Below are 16,455 nucleotides of genomic sequence, written 5' to 3' on the forward strand. Positions count from 1 at the left end.
TTTTAGAAATGAAAATCGTGGACAAAATTGACAGTCATTTGGACAAGTGCAGATTAATTAAGGAAAGCCAGCACAGATTTGTTAAAGGCAAATCGTATTTAACTAATTTGCCTGAATTTTTATTTTTGATAAGGTAATGAAGTGGGTTGATGAGTGTAATGCAGTTGATGTGATGTATATGCACTTACAAAATGTGTTTGATAAAGTGCCACGTTAATAGGCTTGCCAGCAAAGTTGAAGCCCATGGAATAAAAGGGACATGGCTGCATGGATATGAAGTTGGCTGAGTGACAGGAAACAGAGTAGTGGTGAACGGTTGTTTATCAGACCGGAGGAAGGGGTCATTACTATGACCACTGCTTTTCTTGATCTATATTAATGACTTAGGCTTAGGTGTACAGGGTACAATTTCAAAATCTGCAAATGATAAAAAACTTTAAGTATATTCAACTGTGAGGAGGATAGTGATAGATTTCAAGAGGACACAGACAGGCTGGTAGAATGGGTGGACAGGTGATAGACGAAATTTAATGTAGAGAAGTGTGAAATTATACATTTTGGTAGGAAGAGTGAGGAGAGGGAATATAAGGGTACAATTCTAAAAGGGGTACAGGATTAGAGAGAGCTGGGGGTATATGTACACAAATTGTTGAAGGTGGCAGGGCAGGTTGAGGAAATGGTTAAAAAGGCATATGGAATCCTGAGTTTTATACATAGGGGCATAGAGTACAAAAGCAAGGAAGTTATGGTGAACCTTTATAAAACACTGGTTCGACCTCAACTGGAGTATCGTGTCTAATCCTGGACACCTCACTTTAGGAAGGATGTGAAGGCTTTAAAAAGGGAGAAAACAATTACGAATGGTTCCAAGGATGTGGATAGAAGCTGAATTGTTCCTCTTAGAGAAGGCAGAGAGGAGATTTGATGGATGTGTTCTAACACATCAGGGTGATAGACAGAGTACCTAAAGTAAAACTGTTCCCATTGTTTTTTAAAATTTATTTAGAGATACAGCACTGAAACAGGCCCTTCGGCCCACTGAGTTTGTGCCGACCAACAACCACCCATTTATACTAATCCTACATTAATCCCATATTCCCTACCACATCCCCACCATTCTCCTACCACCTACCTACACTGGGGGCAATTTACAATGGCCAATTTACCTATCAACCTGCAAGTCTTTGGCTGTGGGAGGAATCCGGAGCACTCAACGGAAACCCACGCGGTCACAGGGAGAACTTGCAAATTCCATATAGGCAGTACCCAGAACCGAACCCGGGTCGCTGGAGCTGTGAGGCTGCGGTGCTAACCACTGCGCCACCCAAAGGGCAAGTTCCTAAGGGCAAGAACCAGAGGACACCAATATAAGGTGAATGGCAAAAGCAGCAACGGCGACATGAGGGAAAACTTTTTTTTTTACGTGAGTGGTTAGAATTGGGGGCTGAATTTTATGGGCTCCCCTGGGACGGGCTCGGAGGCGGAGGGACTCATAGAATTGCGATGGGAGGCAGTCACAACGCAGTTTTGACCGGGACGGGATAGGCAGAAGACAGATTTCCTGTCCAGAAGCCACTTGAGGTTCTTAAGATGCCTATCAACAGCCTCTCCCCACCACCGCTGGTTTAAGCCCACCGGCGCAGGCTTGGAAGGCCGAAGGGCCTGTTCCTGTGCTGTAATTTTCTTTGTTCTTTGGTCCCCCCCCCCACCCCAGCTTCGCCGGTACCAGTCCGGCAGGCCCCGACGGCCCCGCCTCACTGACCTGAAGTCCGGGTCTCCAGCGCTGGGCCTGGATCCAAGACCTCCACAGTACTGGCAGTGGCTACCGTTCCTGGTAGCATTACCAATACTACTAAGCTGCCGGCTCTGTGTTTGGCCAGCAGCTTTTGGAGGCAGAATCCCCGTCTTTAAAGGACAGGGATACCAGTGCCGGGCTGTTAGATGACCTGGCGCATAGAATCACGCTGGGGTGGGGGGGGGACTCCAAATAGTCGAGGCAGTGTCCCCGCCGGCTTTTCGACCCTGTGCTGGGAGCCCCACCGTCGGCACAAAATTCAGCCCTTGGAATGCACTGCCTGCAAATATGCAGGAGGCAGATTCAGTCATGGTTTTCAAAAGGGAATCAGATAAGCACCAGATTTAAAAACATTTGCAGGGCTACGGGTAAAGGGTGGAGGAGTGGGACTAGTTGAGTTGCTCTTGCAGAGAGCCAACACGGACATGATGGGCCAAATGGCCTGCTTCTGTGCTGTAACCATTCTATGATTCCATGTTACTACTTTTGAGGTCCTGCTTGCTAGTCTCCTTCCTAGCTCCTTCAAATCTGCCTGTAGGCCCTCATCCCTCTTTATACCTATGTTGTGGATGACTTGGATGAAGGAATTGAGAGCTGTATATCTGTTTACTGACAACGTTAAGTTAGGTGTCAAAGTAAAATGGTATAGATGGGAACAGAGAATTGCAAAAAGACACTGATGCATTAAGTGAGTGGGCACCCTGAGCTCAACATAGGAAAGTGTGAGGCCATCCACTTTGGACCCAAGAAAGATTGATGAGTATTTTCTAAATGGCAAGAAGCTAGGAGCTGTGGATGCAGAGAAATTTACAGGTCTAAGCAAATTAATTACTAAAAGCTAGTGAACAGGTGCAAAAATTAATTTAAAAAGCATGTTGGCTTTTATTTCAAGAGAGATTAAATACAAAGGGGTGGAAGTTATGTTGCATGCATTGTTTACACCCCATCCAGAGTACTAACTTAGTTCTGGGCACCACACATCAGGAAAGGTATATTGGTCTTGGAGGGGGTGCAGAGCAGATTCACTAGAATGATACTTGGGCTAAAAGGGATAAACTATGAGCACAGGTTGCATAGACTAGGCACTTATTCCCTTGAACATAAAAGACTTAAGGGGTGATGTAATTGAGGTGTTTAAGATTATCAAAGGAGTTTATCGGGTAGATAGACAGAAACTGTTTCCTCTGGTAGAGGAGTCCAGAGTAAGTGTGAACCTTAAAATTAGAGCTCAGCCATTCAGGGGTAATGTCAGAAAGCACTTGTTCACATCAAGAGTAGTGAAAATCAGGAACTCTCTCCTCCAAAAAGCTGTTGAAGCAAGGTCACTTGAAAAATGTCAAAACACTGATGGCTAGATTTTTGTTAGACAAATGTTAAGGGTTACTAACCAAGATGGGTAGATGGAATTGAAATATAGATCAGCCATGATCTAATTGAGTGGCCAAACAGGCTTGGGAACTGAATGGCCTACTCTGTTCCCATTTTCCGAACTGAACCACAGGAATAAATTGTTAATGTAAAAAGCAGAGATGATTTTTAATTTAAAAAAACCTGTAAATGATACAGAACCATGATTAACTAATTATCTTATACCAATTATATTAAAAATCTCAAGCACAACCTCTCTGATACTCTGCACTTTCAAACCAATTTTTCTTTGGATCAGAACATATTAAGGACTAAATTAATCCAAAGCACAGATACGGATTTCAGTCTCAGCATTTTCATTTATTAAATTCTCCTCACATCATACTCTTTAGATTAACCGCCTATATATTTTACAGTATGTTTCTGTGAGATGCCTATGAATTTAAATTCTCACATAGGTTTTCATACTTAGTTTCAAAGGTCATCTGAGTAGCTTCTTTTTTGATCATTATAACTGTCTGACCACTACACATGAAGCTGTTGTATACAGTTCTGCTTAAAAGTTATCTAATCTTACAAAGGTATTACCTGTGTATATATGGAGTGTTTTGTTGAAAGTAACACCAACCGGTTACACATGTGCTCCACTGCTGGCACTTGAGATGCCCTCTTCTTTAAAACTGTCACTATCCCCAGTGACCTTATCACGTGTTGCTAGATAAAGAGCAACCAGCTGGTATTATCTTCAATGATGCACTCCATTCATTGGCATTTTAAGCATATAGAACTTTAATTTCAAATAGCAGTGCCAGGGAGCAGACCATCAGAGCAGAATATTAGTGCACTAGTGCCTATTCAGCATCACACACTCCAATTGCTAGCCCTCAAAGGATTTTTGCTCATGTCAGGCAGGTTTGAGAGAGATTTGAGACTCAGATGGATGTGTAAAGAGAAGATTGCGAGCAAATCTATGCTTGTGTTCTGATACTAGCCTTTGCTTTGCAAAGGCAACAAATTAGCAGCAATGCTGATAGTCTATGTTTCAAGTGTGTACACCCTTTCAGGAAATGTACCCAAAACAAGAATTGTTCTCTCCATAGGTGCTAAGTGATCTGATGTGCATTTCCAGCTTTTGCGATTTTTGTTTCAGGTTTCCAGCATCTAGAGCAGTTTGTTTTTTTTTACTTAACAGTAATGTTCCTCTAATCAGTGTCTTTTATTTCACCACAGGAAAGAATTTCACAACTTGGTGACAGAATGAGCTGCAAACTCTCATGCTGAAACTAGCTAACTGATCAAAGCATGGATCATTATGAACAAAAACCACAGGGTTTTGTCAAAGATGTCAGACTAGATTACTCGAAGCAATCATCAATAAAAATAACCCTAAATATGACTGAACAAAATTACTCAGATAGAATGCAGCAGTAGCAATAACAAAATGTGTAATTTGGACAAAATGTAGTCATCTAAATGACTTTATGACAAAATGAAAACAAATAAAGACAAGAAAAACTGCAAATACAAAGAACAAAGAACAGTACAGCACAGGAACAGGCCATTCGGCCCTCCAAGCCTGCGCTGATCTTGATGCCTGCCTAAACTAACACCTTCTGCACTTCCGGGGCCTATATCCCTCTATTCCCTTCCTATTCATGTATTTGTCAAGATGTCTCTTAAACGTCGCTATCATATCTGCTTCCACCACCTCCCCTGGCAGCAAGTTCCAGGCACTCACCACTCCGTGTAAAAAACTTGTCTCGCACATCCCCTCTAAACTTTGCCCCTCGCATCTTAAACCTACGTCCCCTAGTAACTGACTCTTCCACCCTGGGAAAAAGCTTCTGACTATCCACTCTGTCCATGCCGCTCATAACTTTGTAAACCTCTATCATGTCGCCCCTCCACCTCCGTCGTTCCAGTGAAAACAATCCGAGTTTTTCCAACCTCTCCTCATAGCTAATGCTGTCCAGACCAGGCAACATCCTGGTAAACCTCCTATTTAATACCATAAATTAAATACAGAAAATGCTGGAATTACACATTAGCATCTAAAAAGATAGGTTTAATATTTCTGGTGTGAACCCTTTTCCAGTTTCTGGTATTTTCTGTTTTTACTTAAGATCATTGGCAGATTTGTTTCATAGTCTCGACTAAAGGTGAATGAAAACAAATCTTCACATTTAGTGAATTACAAATTTCTAATTCAATAAGCTGAGGCCAACCACCAGGTGGTGCTGCAGTAACAAAACAACTTTTTCAAAAAGGTATTGCTTGCAAGAAACATCAACTCTTCTTGCCACACCTAATGAGTACATCCAGCATTTTCTGTTTTTATTACGTTATTACTTCAGTAGCAAGTGTGATTACTTGTAATCATTGTCTTTTCTTAAAATACAAAAGCAAAATACTGCAGATGAAGGAAATCTGAAATAAAAACAGAAAATGCTGGAAATATTCAGCAGGTTAGGCAGCTTCTGTGAAACAGAGTTAATATTTCAGGTCCATGACCTTTTGTCCGAACTGGAAAAACTAGAGATAGAAGAGATTTTAGGCAAGTGCAAAGCCAAGGAAAGGGTTGTGGGGGGGTGGTGGGAGGAAGAACAAAAGGGAAAGTCTGTGACAGGGTGAAAGGCATTTAGAATCATAGACAGATTAAATGATAAAAGGGATGATGGCGCAAGGCAAAAGGAGACAGTAATTTTAAATGCTGATTCAAATGCATAGCCAACAGAGTTCAGCACAAGCAGAGCCTGGATCAGGATTTTTTTGTGGAGGTCAACATTTGTAAATCAGAGAACACAATAGTAGTTTCTAGAGGAGGGTTGAGATGGGGGGGGTGGGGAGGGGGGGAGGGTGGGGAGGTGGGAAGAGGGAACAAAAGTAGATTCCATCTGTAAATTACTACGCTTAATTTCTTAGTTTTCTTCAAGGCGGGAATTCCAGAAAAAATATATGGGGAGCTCTCTCATCGTGGAGTAGAAAAGAGAATAGTCATTTATAAACAAGAAAGTTACTTCAAAAATATACAACTGAATTGATTTCAGAGATGGGAACAATTTGCTTTCATGCCTTAGATGTACTTTTAGGCACTTCCTGTAGTGTGCGACAGCTCAAGACTGACATTTTTATGAAGAAACCTTTTAATAAAGCTTACAACTTCTAACTTCCTCGACTTAACTTTTTGTTAAGAAAACAAAATTATTACAAGCTTTATCAACAGTGAAATGACGCAGAATAAACAAAGTTTCAAAGTGAACAACATTGTAAAACTGTTGACAGCTGTAACTTGACTTCTGTCAGCTTGGCCCACTGACAGCACGCTCACCTCGAATCCAGTAACAATTGGTGACATTTTTCTTTACAGTTGAGGCACAGCTATACTTGCCCAACCAAGTCTGCATAGTACCAAGTAACACACAAAGCATTTATTTTTCTGTCCAAAGACTCAAAGAAATATCAGTTTGTGCTTGTCCTATTGGGGTAACTTATTATGCAGTTAAACTAGTTTAGTTTAGTTTAGTTTAGAGATACAGCACTGAAACAGGCCCTTCGGCCCACCGAGTCTGTGCCGAACATCAACCACCCATTTATACTAATCCTACACTAATCCCATATTCCTACCACATCCCCACCTGTCCCTATATTTCCCTACCACCTACCTATACTAGGGGCAATTTATAATGGCCAATTTACCTACCAACCTGCAAGTCTTTTGGCTTGTGGGAGGAAACCAGAGCACCCAGAGAAAACCCACGCAGACACAGGGAGAACTTGCAAACTCCACACAGGCAGTTCCCAGAATTGAACCCGGGTCACTGGAGCTGTGAGGCTGCGGTGCTAACCACTGCGAAAGAACTCCAATAAATTGGTTAAACATGATCTCCCTTTCACACAACCATGCTGACTCTGCCCGATGACCCTGAATCTCTCCAAGTACCCTGCCATAACATCCCTAATAGCTTCTAACATGCTCTCCATGACAGATGCCAAGCTAACTGTCCCGCAGCTTCCTGCCCTCCGCCTCTCACCCTTTTTGAATAAAGGAGTTACATCCACCACTTTCCAATCCAATAGAACCTTCCCCGAATCCAGGGAACTTTGGAAAATTAAAAGCAACACATCAACCATCTCATTAACTACCTCTTCCAAGACCCCAGGATGAAATCCATCAGGACCCGGGGACCCGTCAGCCCGCAGCTCCAACAACCCGCTCAGTTTTACTTCCCTGCTGATTGTCATTTTCTTAAATTCCTCCCTCCCTTCCATTTCCAGACTTACAGCTATTTCAGGGATGTTCCTCATATCCTCTAAAGTGAAGACCAATGCAAAATACTGTTCAATTCATTTTCCATCTCCTGATTTTCCATTATTAATTCCCCAGACTCACTTTCTGGAGGACCATCGCTCACTTTGTTAACTCTTTTTAAAATATCTATAGTGTTGGCCAGGGGCTGCAAGAAGAACTGAATCTGTTACAAACTGTTGCACAGCTTGTGAACTGAAGTAACCTGAGCTCAGTTGCTCATCTCTGCCTTGCCACAGCCAATCTGATGCTGAAACCAACATCCTTGCCTTTTAGACTTGCAGAATCTATTTTGCCAATCTTTTCCTTGCCAGCCTCCTAACCCCACTCTCCAGAAACTTCAGCTGATCCAAAACTGCACCACATTCCCACTCACCCATCGCTGCTGTGCTTGATCGACACATTCATCCATTGCTGCTGTGCTTGATCAACACATTCACCCATCACCCCTGTGCTCGATCGACACATTCACCCATCACCCCTGTGCTCGATCGACACATTCACCCATCACCCCTGTGCTCGATCGACACATTCACCCATCACCCCTGTGCTCGATCGACACATTCACCCATCACCCCTGTGCTCGATCGACACATTCACCCATCACCTCTGTGCTCGATCGACACATTCCCTCATCCCCCCTGCTCGATCGATACATTCACTCATCACCCCGTGCTCAATCGACGCATTCACCCATTACCCCTGTGCTTGCTGATCGACATTGGCTCCCAGTCCCCCGATGCCTCTAGTTAAAATATTTTCCTGGCATTTCAGACTCTCCAACTGATCAGAACATTTAAATAGTGGCTTAACTGCATCCACTTCTTTTGCATGGATGATAAATTATGTTTCTGTCTAAAAAGAATGCATTAGATTTTAAAACAATATCCCTTAATTAGCATTGTTAACAGCAAAATTTCTATGCTACCAATTAAATTAAAATATTTAATGTTAGTGAATCCCAACATAAGTTGCAAGCTTCAATCAAAGGAAGAAATAGAATGAGAGAGAAAGCTAATGTCCAGGAGGGAACGGTGAGAAACAGGCATGTTTGGCGAAATAGGAAAAGACAGGAAAAAGCAATAGGAAAACTCCAAAGAACTCCAGCAGAGAGAACACAGATCAGTCCTCAAGAAGTCCAAAACTTGGACAAAGTCAGAAAACGAAGCTGAGGCAAAAATATAGAGTTATTATTGAAGAAATATTATGACTGTGAGAACTGAACTCATTCTATCCCACAGTAAATAAACACATGTTTGGCATTAATGTTTAGCGACTTTAGTTGCTCTAAGCATTTTAAGTGTTACAAATTGGCTTTACTTCATGCAGTTTATGGCATCAGCTAAGCAACCTGTTGACATTATTTCCGGATCATGTTTCTCTCCAGAACATTTTATTTCAATTACAATTTTAAAAATATTACTGTTATTCCAGCAGATTATCACCTTGACTTCCCTGTAAGAGCCTACATTTTGAATCTCAATGATTCCAACCATAGAGTAATAGGAAACGATGGATCCAGTACATTCATTATGATATAAAAACAAGAAATGCTGGAAATACTTAGCAGGTCTGGCATCTGTGGAGAGAGAAGCTGAGTTAACTTTCCAGGTCAGTGACCCTTCATCAGAACTGGCAAAGGTTAGAAATGTAATAGGTTTTAAGCAAATAAAGTGGGGGTGGGGCACGAGATAACAAAAGTAAAGGTGTTGATAAGACAGAGGGTCACAGAGAGTAACTGACCAGAAGGTCATGGACCAAAGGCGAACGGTATGTTAATGGCATGCTGAAAGACAAAGCGTTGGTGCAGAGAGGGTGTTAATGGACAGAAGAATGAACAGCCCTGGCCCAAAGCACAAACATGAAAACAACAGTGGGCGGGCATCTCTTTAAAAAAATTCAAAAACTTACCTCTCCGTCCTCCAAGCCTGCATGAGCAAGAATATTTTCATACAGGCTTTGCATATCCTCACCTGTGCAACTTCTTCAAAATCTTCATGCCGTTTCTGTAAAGCCCTGGCTCTGTGCAGTGATTTTCCTACTCCAGTGTGTTTGCTGAGAAAGGCCTCCCCATGGTTTTCAATCCAGTCTAATACCTGCAAAATTTAATGAAAGCACTGGATTAGGAACACTCCATCAGATATGAAATTCTAGTGATCATCAACAGATTCTCACTTTTTGTAACAAATGTAATCATCAATTAAAATAAGGACCATTAGCAGACAGATAAATCTCTTTGTATATTTATCTACCACAGTTGACATGTTGTAGACTGCCGTAATGAAGAGGCAAAAACAATGACAATGACGAGAACAACTTGCACTCCTATAGTGCCTTTAACATAGAAAAAAGTCTCAAAGTACTTCAAACATTCCTTCTTTGATATGGGGTTTCACAGATGGCATATTGATGGCCTGAGATTTTTTTAGTTTTTTTTAATTCCTTACAGTCAAAGTCTATTCTCACTTGCGCACATGTTTTTATGACCTGCAAACCTGGTGATATGTTTATGCACTGGTGAAACTTTTCTTTTTCCATCCAGCAATCTATAATAAAAGTTGCAGATGGTGCAATCTATGCACCAGATTTAAGCTAACTACTGAGGGAACATAGCTAAAGGGGGCGCAGGAGCAGTGGGACGTGTGTGTGTGTGTGTGTGTGTGTGTGTGTGTGTGTGTGTGTGTGTGTGCATAAGTCACTGAAGGTAGCAGGACAGGTTGAGAGCGTGGTCAATAAAGCATACAATATCCTAGGCTTTATTAATAGGGGCACAGAGTACAAGAGCGAGGAGGTTATGTTGAACTTGTATAAAACACTAGTTTGGCCTCAGCGTCCAGTTCTGGGTGCCACACGTTCAGAAAGATGTGAAGGCATTGCAGAGATTGCAGAAAAGATTCACGAGAATTGGTCCAGGGATAAGGAACTTCAGTTATGAAGATAGATTGGAGAAGTTGGGACTGTTTTCCCTCGAGAAGAGAAAACTGAAAGGTGATTTGATAGAGGTATTCAAAATCATGAGGGGTCTGGACAGAGTAGATAGGTTGAACTGTTCCCACTCGTGAAAAGATCGCGAACAAGAGGGCAGTTTTTAAATAACTAGCAAAAGAAACAAAAGTGATAGGAGGAAAAACTTTTTCATGTAACAAGTGGTTAAGTTCCGGAATGCACTCCCTGAGAATGTGGTGCACGCAGGTTCAATCGAAGCAGTGAAAAGAGAATTAGACTGTTATCTGAAAAGGAAGAACGTGCAGGATCATGGGGAGGTGGTGAGGGAATGGCACTAGGGAAGAGCCAGTGCAGACATGATGGGCCGAATGGCCTCCTTCTGTGCTATAACAATCCTGTGATGTTTTAAAAAGACAAAGCATATAAAATACAAAAGACAAAGCAGAACAACCTAAACAGGAAAAACATTTCAATTAAAGCAAAATACTGCAGATGCTGGAAATCTGAAACACAAACAAGAAATGCTGGAAATACTCAGGAGGTCTGGCAGCATCAGTGGAGAAAGAAGCAGAGTTGAAAAACATTTCAATGCTTTCAACAACAGCTTATATTTAAATCATGCCTTTAATGTAATAAAAAGTCCCAAGGTGCTTCACAAAATATCAAACAAAAGCTGAGACCGGTTTTAAAGAGCATCTTAGAGGAAAGCGAGGTAGAGATGTTTAGTGAGGGAATTGCAGATATAGGTCCTAGGCAGCTGAAGGCACATTCGTCATTAGTGGAAAGATTAAAATCAGGGATGCATTCAAGGTCAGAACTGGAGCAGTGCTAAGATCGCACAGGGTTGTCGGGTTGGAGATAAGGGGTGTGCAAGGCCATCGGAATTTGGAAACAAGGATGAGAATTTTAAAAACAAGGTGTGCCCAGATGCAGAGCTAATGTAGGCCAGTGTGCACAGGGGTGATAGGTGAACGGGACGCAGTGCGAGATAGGATATGGGCGGCTGAATTTAGGATGAGCTCAAGTTTATGGAGGGTGGATGATGAGAGGCCAACCGGGAGAATATTAGAATAGTCAAGTGTAGAGATAACAATGAGTGTTTCAGCAGATGAACCGAGGCTGGGGCGGAGTCAGACGATGCTAGGGAGGTGGAAGCAGACAGTCCTGGTGATGGAGCAGATTATTTGGTTGGAAGCTCATCTCGGGGTCAAATACAACACTGAGTTTGCAAATGATCTGGTTCAGCCTCAGACAGCTGCCAGAGAAAGGGATGGAGTTGGTGGCTAGATAACGCACTTTGTGATGGAGACTAAAGACAATGACTGGGGTTCTTGCAATATTTAGCTGGAGAAAAAATCCAACAGTACTATATATTTCTGTCAATTTGTAAAAGAAAAAGCGATTTGACTACACAGTGCCATGCTTTTTTCCTGCTAGCACAAATGTCAATGCTGGAAATAAAGCTGTATGTATATTTTATTGCATTACAGGCAAAATAGGAAATAAAAGTAATTCTGTACAACATACACAGCTGCATACACAGTTCTGAAGTGAAGTTGCTGAAAACAGACTTCTCTTACAAATAGAAATTGTAAATCTCAGGTTATATTTAACTCTGAAATCCATTTCCTAACTGTACTGCGACCTAGCCCTTTAATATTACAGAGAAGTGTTTCAATGATTGTGCCAGTTCCTGCTGCGTCAAATCTGGAGGTGAAATGAAAGAAGTTACTTAATCTCATGGTTTATATGACTATTAAGGCACCAAACACAGGCACTGTGATCTGAACTTGCCTCACACAAAGTTTAAGATTCAACCAACTTATCTGCAATTATTCACCAGTATGATACCCAATTGTGTTCAACCACAATCTGTAACCTCATGGCCCAGCATATTCCACACCCTACCATTACCATCAAGCCAGGAGACCAACCCTGGTTCAATGAAGAATGCAGGAGGGCATGCCAGGAGCAGCACCAGACATTCCTAAAAATGAGATGTCAGCATGGTGAAGCTACAAAAGGACTACTTGCGTGGCAAGCAGCATGCGACAGACAGGATTAAGCGATCCCACAACCAACAATTCAGATCTAAGCTCTGCAGTCCTGCCACATCCAGTTGTAAATGGCAGTGGACAATTAAACAACTAACAGCAGGAGGCGGCTCCACAAATATCCCCATTCTCAATGATGGGGGAGCCCAGCCCATCATTGCGAAAGATAAGGCTGAAGCATTTGCATCAATCTTCAACCAGAAGTGCCGAGTGGATGATCCATCTCAAACTCCTCCTGAGGTCCCCAGAATCACAGATGCCAGTCTTCAGCTAATCCGATTCACCCCACGCGATATCAAGAAATGGCTGAAGGCACTGGATACTGCAAAGGCTATGGGCCCTGACAACATACCAACAACAGTACTGATACTTGTGCCCCAGAACCAGCTGTGTCCCTAGCCAAGCTGTTGCAGTACAGCTACAACACTAGCATCTACCGGCAATGCGGAAAATTGTCCAGGTACGTCCTGTTCACAAAAAGCAGAACAAATCCAACCTGGCCAATTACCGTCCTGTCAGGATACTCTCGATCATCAGCAAAGTGATGGAAGAGGTCGTTGATAGTGCGATCAAGCGGCACTTGCTCAGCTATAACCTGCTCACTGACACTCAGTTTGGGTTCCACCAGGGCCACTCAGCTCCTGACCTCATTACAGCCTTTGTCCAAACATGGACAAAAAGCTGAACTCCAGAGGTGAGATGAGAGTGACTGCCCTTAACATCAAGGCTGCATTTGACCGAGTATGGCATCAAGCAGCCCTAGCAAAACTGGAGTCAATGGGAATCAGGGGGAAAACTTTCTGCTGGTTGGAGTCATACCTAGCACAAAGGAAGATAGCTGTGGTTGTTGGAGGTCCATCATCTCAGTCCCAGGACATTACTGCAGGAGTTCCTCAGGGTAGTGCCCTAGGCCCAACCATCTTCAGTTGCTTCATCAATGACCTTCCCTCCAACATAAGGTCAGAAGTGGGGATGTTCGCTGATGATTGCACAATATTCAGCACCATTCGCGACACCTCAGATACTGAAGCAGTCCGTGTCCAGATGCAGCAAGACCTGGACGATATCCAGGCTTGGGCTGATAAGTGGCAAGTAACATTCGTACCACACAAGTGCCAGACAATGACCATCTCAAACAAGAGAGAATATAACTATCTCCTCTTAATGTTCAAGAGCATTAACTTTGCAGAATCCCCCACCATCAACATCCTGGGGGTTACCATTGACCAGAAACTGATTTGGACCAGGGATGGGCAACAAATGCTGGCATAGCAGGCGACACCCACATCGCATGAACGAATAAAAAAAAAGTAATTCTCTACTCTTCCCCATCTCGAAAAGTTCAATATATTTGCTGTAAATTTCTATGAATAGCAGCGAATTCCAATGTATACTGATCCTGTTGGATCCTTACATAATACATCCTGCACCAGATGCCACAGTTTACTCTGTCTTTAATATTAAGTTAAATAACCAAAGACATTAATAATGTGTCCCACTTTCTCTAAAACAGCTCCAACGATTATCTTTGGGTTCTCCTGAGTGGTCTCGGCACTGGAACTGTTGTTTTAGAATACCAATGGTTTGCTCCATGACGTTCCTGGTGGCAGCATGACTCTCGTTGTACGTGTGCTGTCCATGTGTGATCAGGTTGTGGAGAACACAGAGGCCCTGTACACAAGGAGAGGGACTTAGTAGTCTTTTCTCTGAGCGTGTTCAACTTAACGTGCTTCAGAGAGGGCATTAACAGGACCTGCAAGGTCCAAAATGGCAGGTCAGGCGCCGAATTTGCATTAGAGGCTGAGTGCACTCTGCATGCTCCTGTACGACACACCCACACTATTGCTATTCCCAGCATGGCAATCCGCGTGAACATCGCTGGAAGTGGCCGGAAGCAGATCGGTCGCCATTTTCAGCATCGCTAGACTCCCATAGCAACGGCGCTACGGAGCCCAATTTTGCAGCCATAACCTCCTAAACAAAATTATTTGGGTGCATATTTCTGGATCTGCAGGATCAATACAATATTGAACAGGATTTCACTTCAGGGTTGAAGTTACAAGTAACCAAGATATAGCAAAACAAGTCCCCATTATAATGAGAAATCAAAAACTTTTGACATAATATTTCTAGTTAAAAACTATGGTTCGATTTCCCGAGAGGTATTCCTCCATACACATTCAGCATTTCCTCCACCAATGAAATAACTAAAGAGCTGTTGCAGCTGTGTGAAGGAAATAGCACAGAGGCAGGTGGTCAACTTTGCAACCATGTAGCATGCTCTCATTGCTTTGCATTTGATTATGTTCTCTCTATAACCTCCACACCCCCGCATCCCCCCCCATCACCGTTACCAGCACCAATTCCCAGCAGAGAGAATCTGCAGGGCACTGTACTCAGCAATGAGCCCCAATATGCCCCCAGTTCACCATTTTCTAGCCTAGGACAGCTTCAAACAATGTGGTCTACAGTTTCACATTTCAAATTTCCACTTCCACCATGGCTGTATAAGAATGACATCTGCTGAGAAAGCAGTTTGAGTGGGAAAGCACTGTAGAAGTGCAATGGAGCTATTTTCAAATGATGCAGGTGCAGCAGCCTCTGGAGGTGCCTCCATTGGCACCTCGACAATGAGGACAACCACCATGTGCACCTCAGACACAGGCAGAGACAAGTGAGCAGGCTGCCTGCACCTCCTCCACAAGGGGAGCACCGCATAGAAGTGGCCGAGAGCAGAGGCCCAGAAAACTGAGTGTGTCATTGGGACGTCTTCTGCCTGTAATGGTGCACTGTTTGCCTTTATAAGCACCATGTAAATTTTGACACATGAAGGCAGACGGGTGAGTCTCCTTTTATTAATGGCAGGACAAGAAAAGAGGTATGAAGTGGTGAAGGCAAGCAAGGGTCCATATACAGTGACGGTGAAAACTCTGGACAGATGTACATCCTTCATTGGCGACACAAGTTTACATATTCAAGGCTGCATCTTCAATAGAAGCATTCGCACAGGCAGCTCAGAGTGAATTCCAGACCATGCTGTTCCTGTTGGTTCAGAGCAGCTCAGTCAAAAAGAGCCTGAACCAGATGATCCCTAATGTTAATGACATCCTGACGAGATCTTCGCGCCCCGCACCGGGCCCGGGCACCTCCCTGTGCAGCCGGGGCACCTTCATGTTCTGCATCTTCCCCCTCCGCCTTCTCTTCCATGTCCTGTTCCTCCATTGAGCTGTGGCCCTCCAGGGCCTCAACCTCTTCAAGGTCCACACCTCTATGTTATGGAGAGAGCAGCAGACTACCACAATGACAGACACTTGCAGGAGTATATTGCAGGGTGCCACCTGACCAGTCCGGGCACCGCAACTGCATCTTCAAAAACCCAATGGCTTGCTCATTGGTTGTCCTCGTGAGCAGATGGCTTTGGTTGTACCACGATTCTGCCTCTGTCTTCGGCTCTTGTAGAGGGGTGAGTAGCCAACTCTTCACGGAATATCCCTTGTCCCCTAGAATCCATCCATGCAGTTTGGGGGGCAGGGAGGGGTGAAGAGCTGCTGCAGCCTTAACTGCCAAAGGATGAAGGAGTTCCGGCACTGCCAGGAAAGCAAGCGCACACATGGGGAAGCTCGTGTTGTGGTCGCAGACCAGCCAAACATTGAGGGAGTGGAAACCCTTCCTGCTGATGAATCTCACTGGCCAGTCAGCAGGTTCCTTGATGGCCACATGGGTGCAATTGATGATGCCACGTACCTGGAGGAATCCAGCTAGGGAGGCAAAATCCACTACCCTCTGTGCCTGTGATGCCACATCTGTCTGGAACTGAATGTACTGTTCAGCTCTCGCAAATAGGGCATCAGTGACATGCGAAATGCAGCGGTGTACAGCCAATTGCAAGATGCCAAAAAGTCTGCAGCTGATCCTTAGAAGGAGCCAGAAATGAAGAAGTTAAAGGCCACAGTAACTTTGACGGCTACTGGCAAGGCACGATGAGC

The 16,455-nt window shown here is 43.5% G+C and overlaps 1 protein-coding gene across 4 annotated transcripts in view; it reads right to left on the minus strand.

Annotated features, from left to right (window-relative positions):
- The window catches only part of LOC137384483 (triple functional domain protein), an 873,575-nt gene that overhangs the window by 393,323 nt on the left and 463,797 nt on the right, over positions 1-16,455 (minus strand). For all 4 annotated transcript variants that reach the window (XM_068058645.1, XM_068058631.1, XM_068058625.1 and 1 more), the window contains exon 10: positions 9,443-9,565. In XM_068058645.1, the coding sequence (XP_067914746.1) occupies positions 9,443-9,565 (123 nt within the window). The remainder of the gene's footprint in view (positions 1-9,442; positions 9,566-16,455) is intronic.

The sequence above is a fragment of the Heterodontus francisci genome, chromosome 2 (assembly GCF_036365525.1).
Source record: "Heterodontus francisci isolate sHetFra1 chromosome 2, sHetFra1.hap1, whole genome shotgun sequence".
In the NCBI taxonomy this organism is placed as follows: Eukaryota; Metazoa; Chordata; class Chondrichthyes; order Heterodontiformes; family Heterodontidae; genus Heterodontus; species Heterodontus francisci.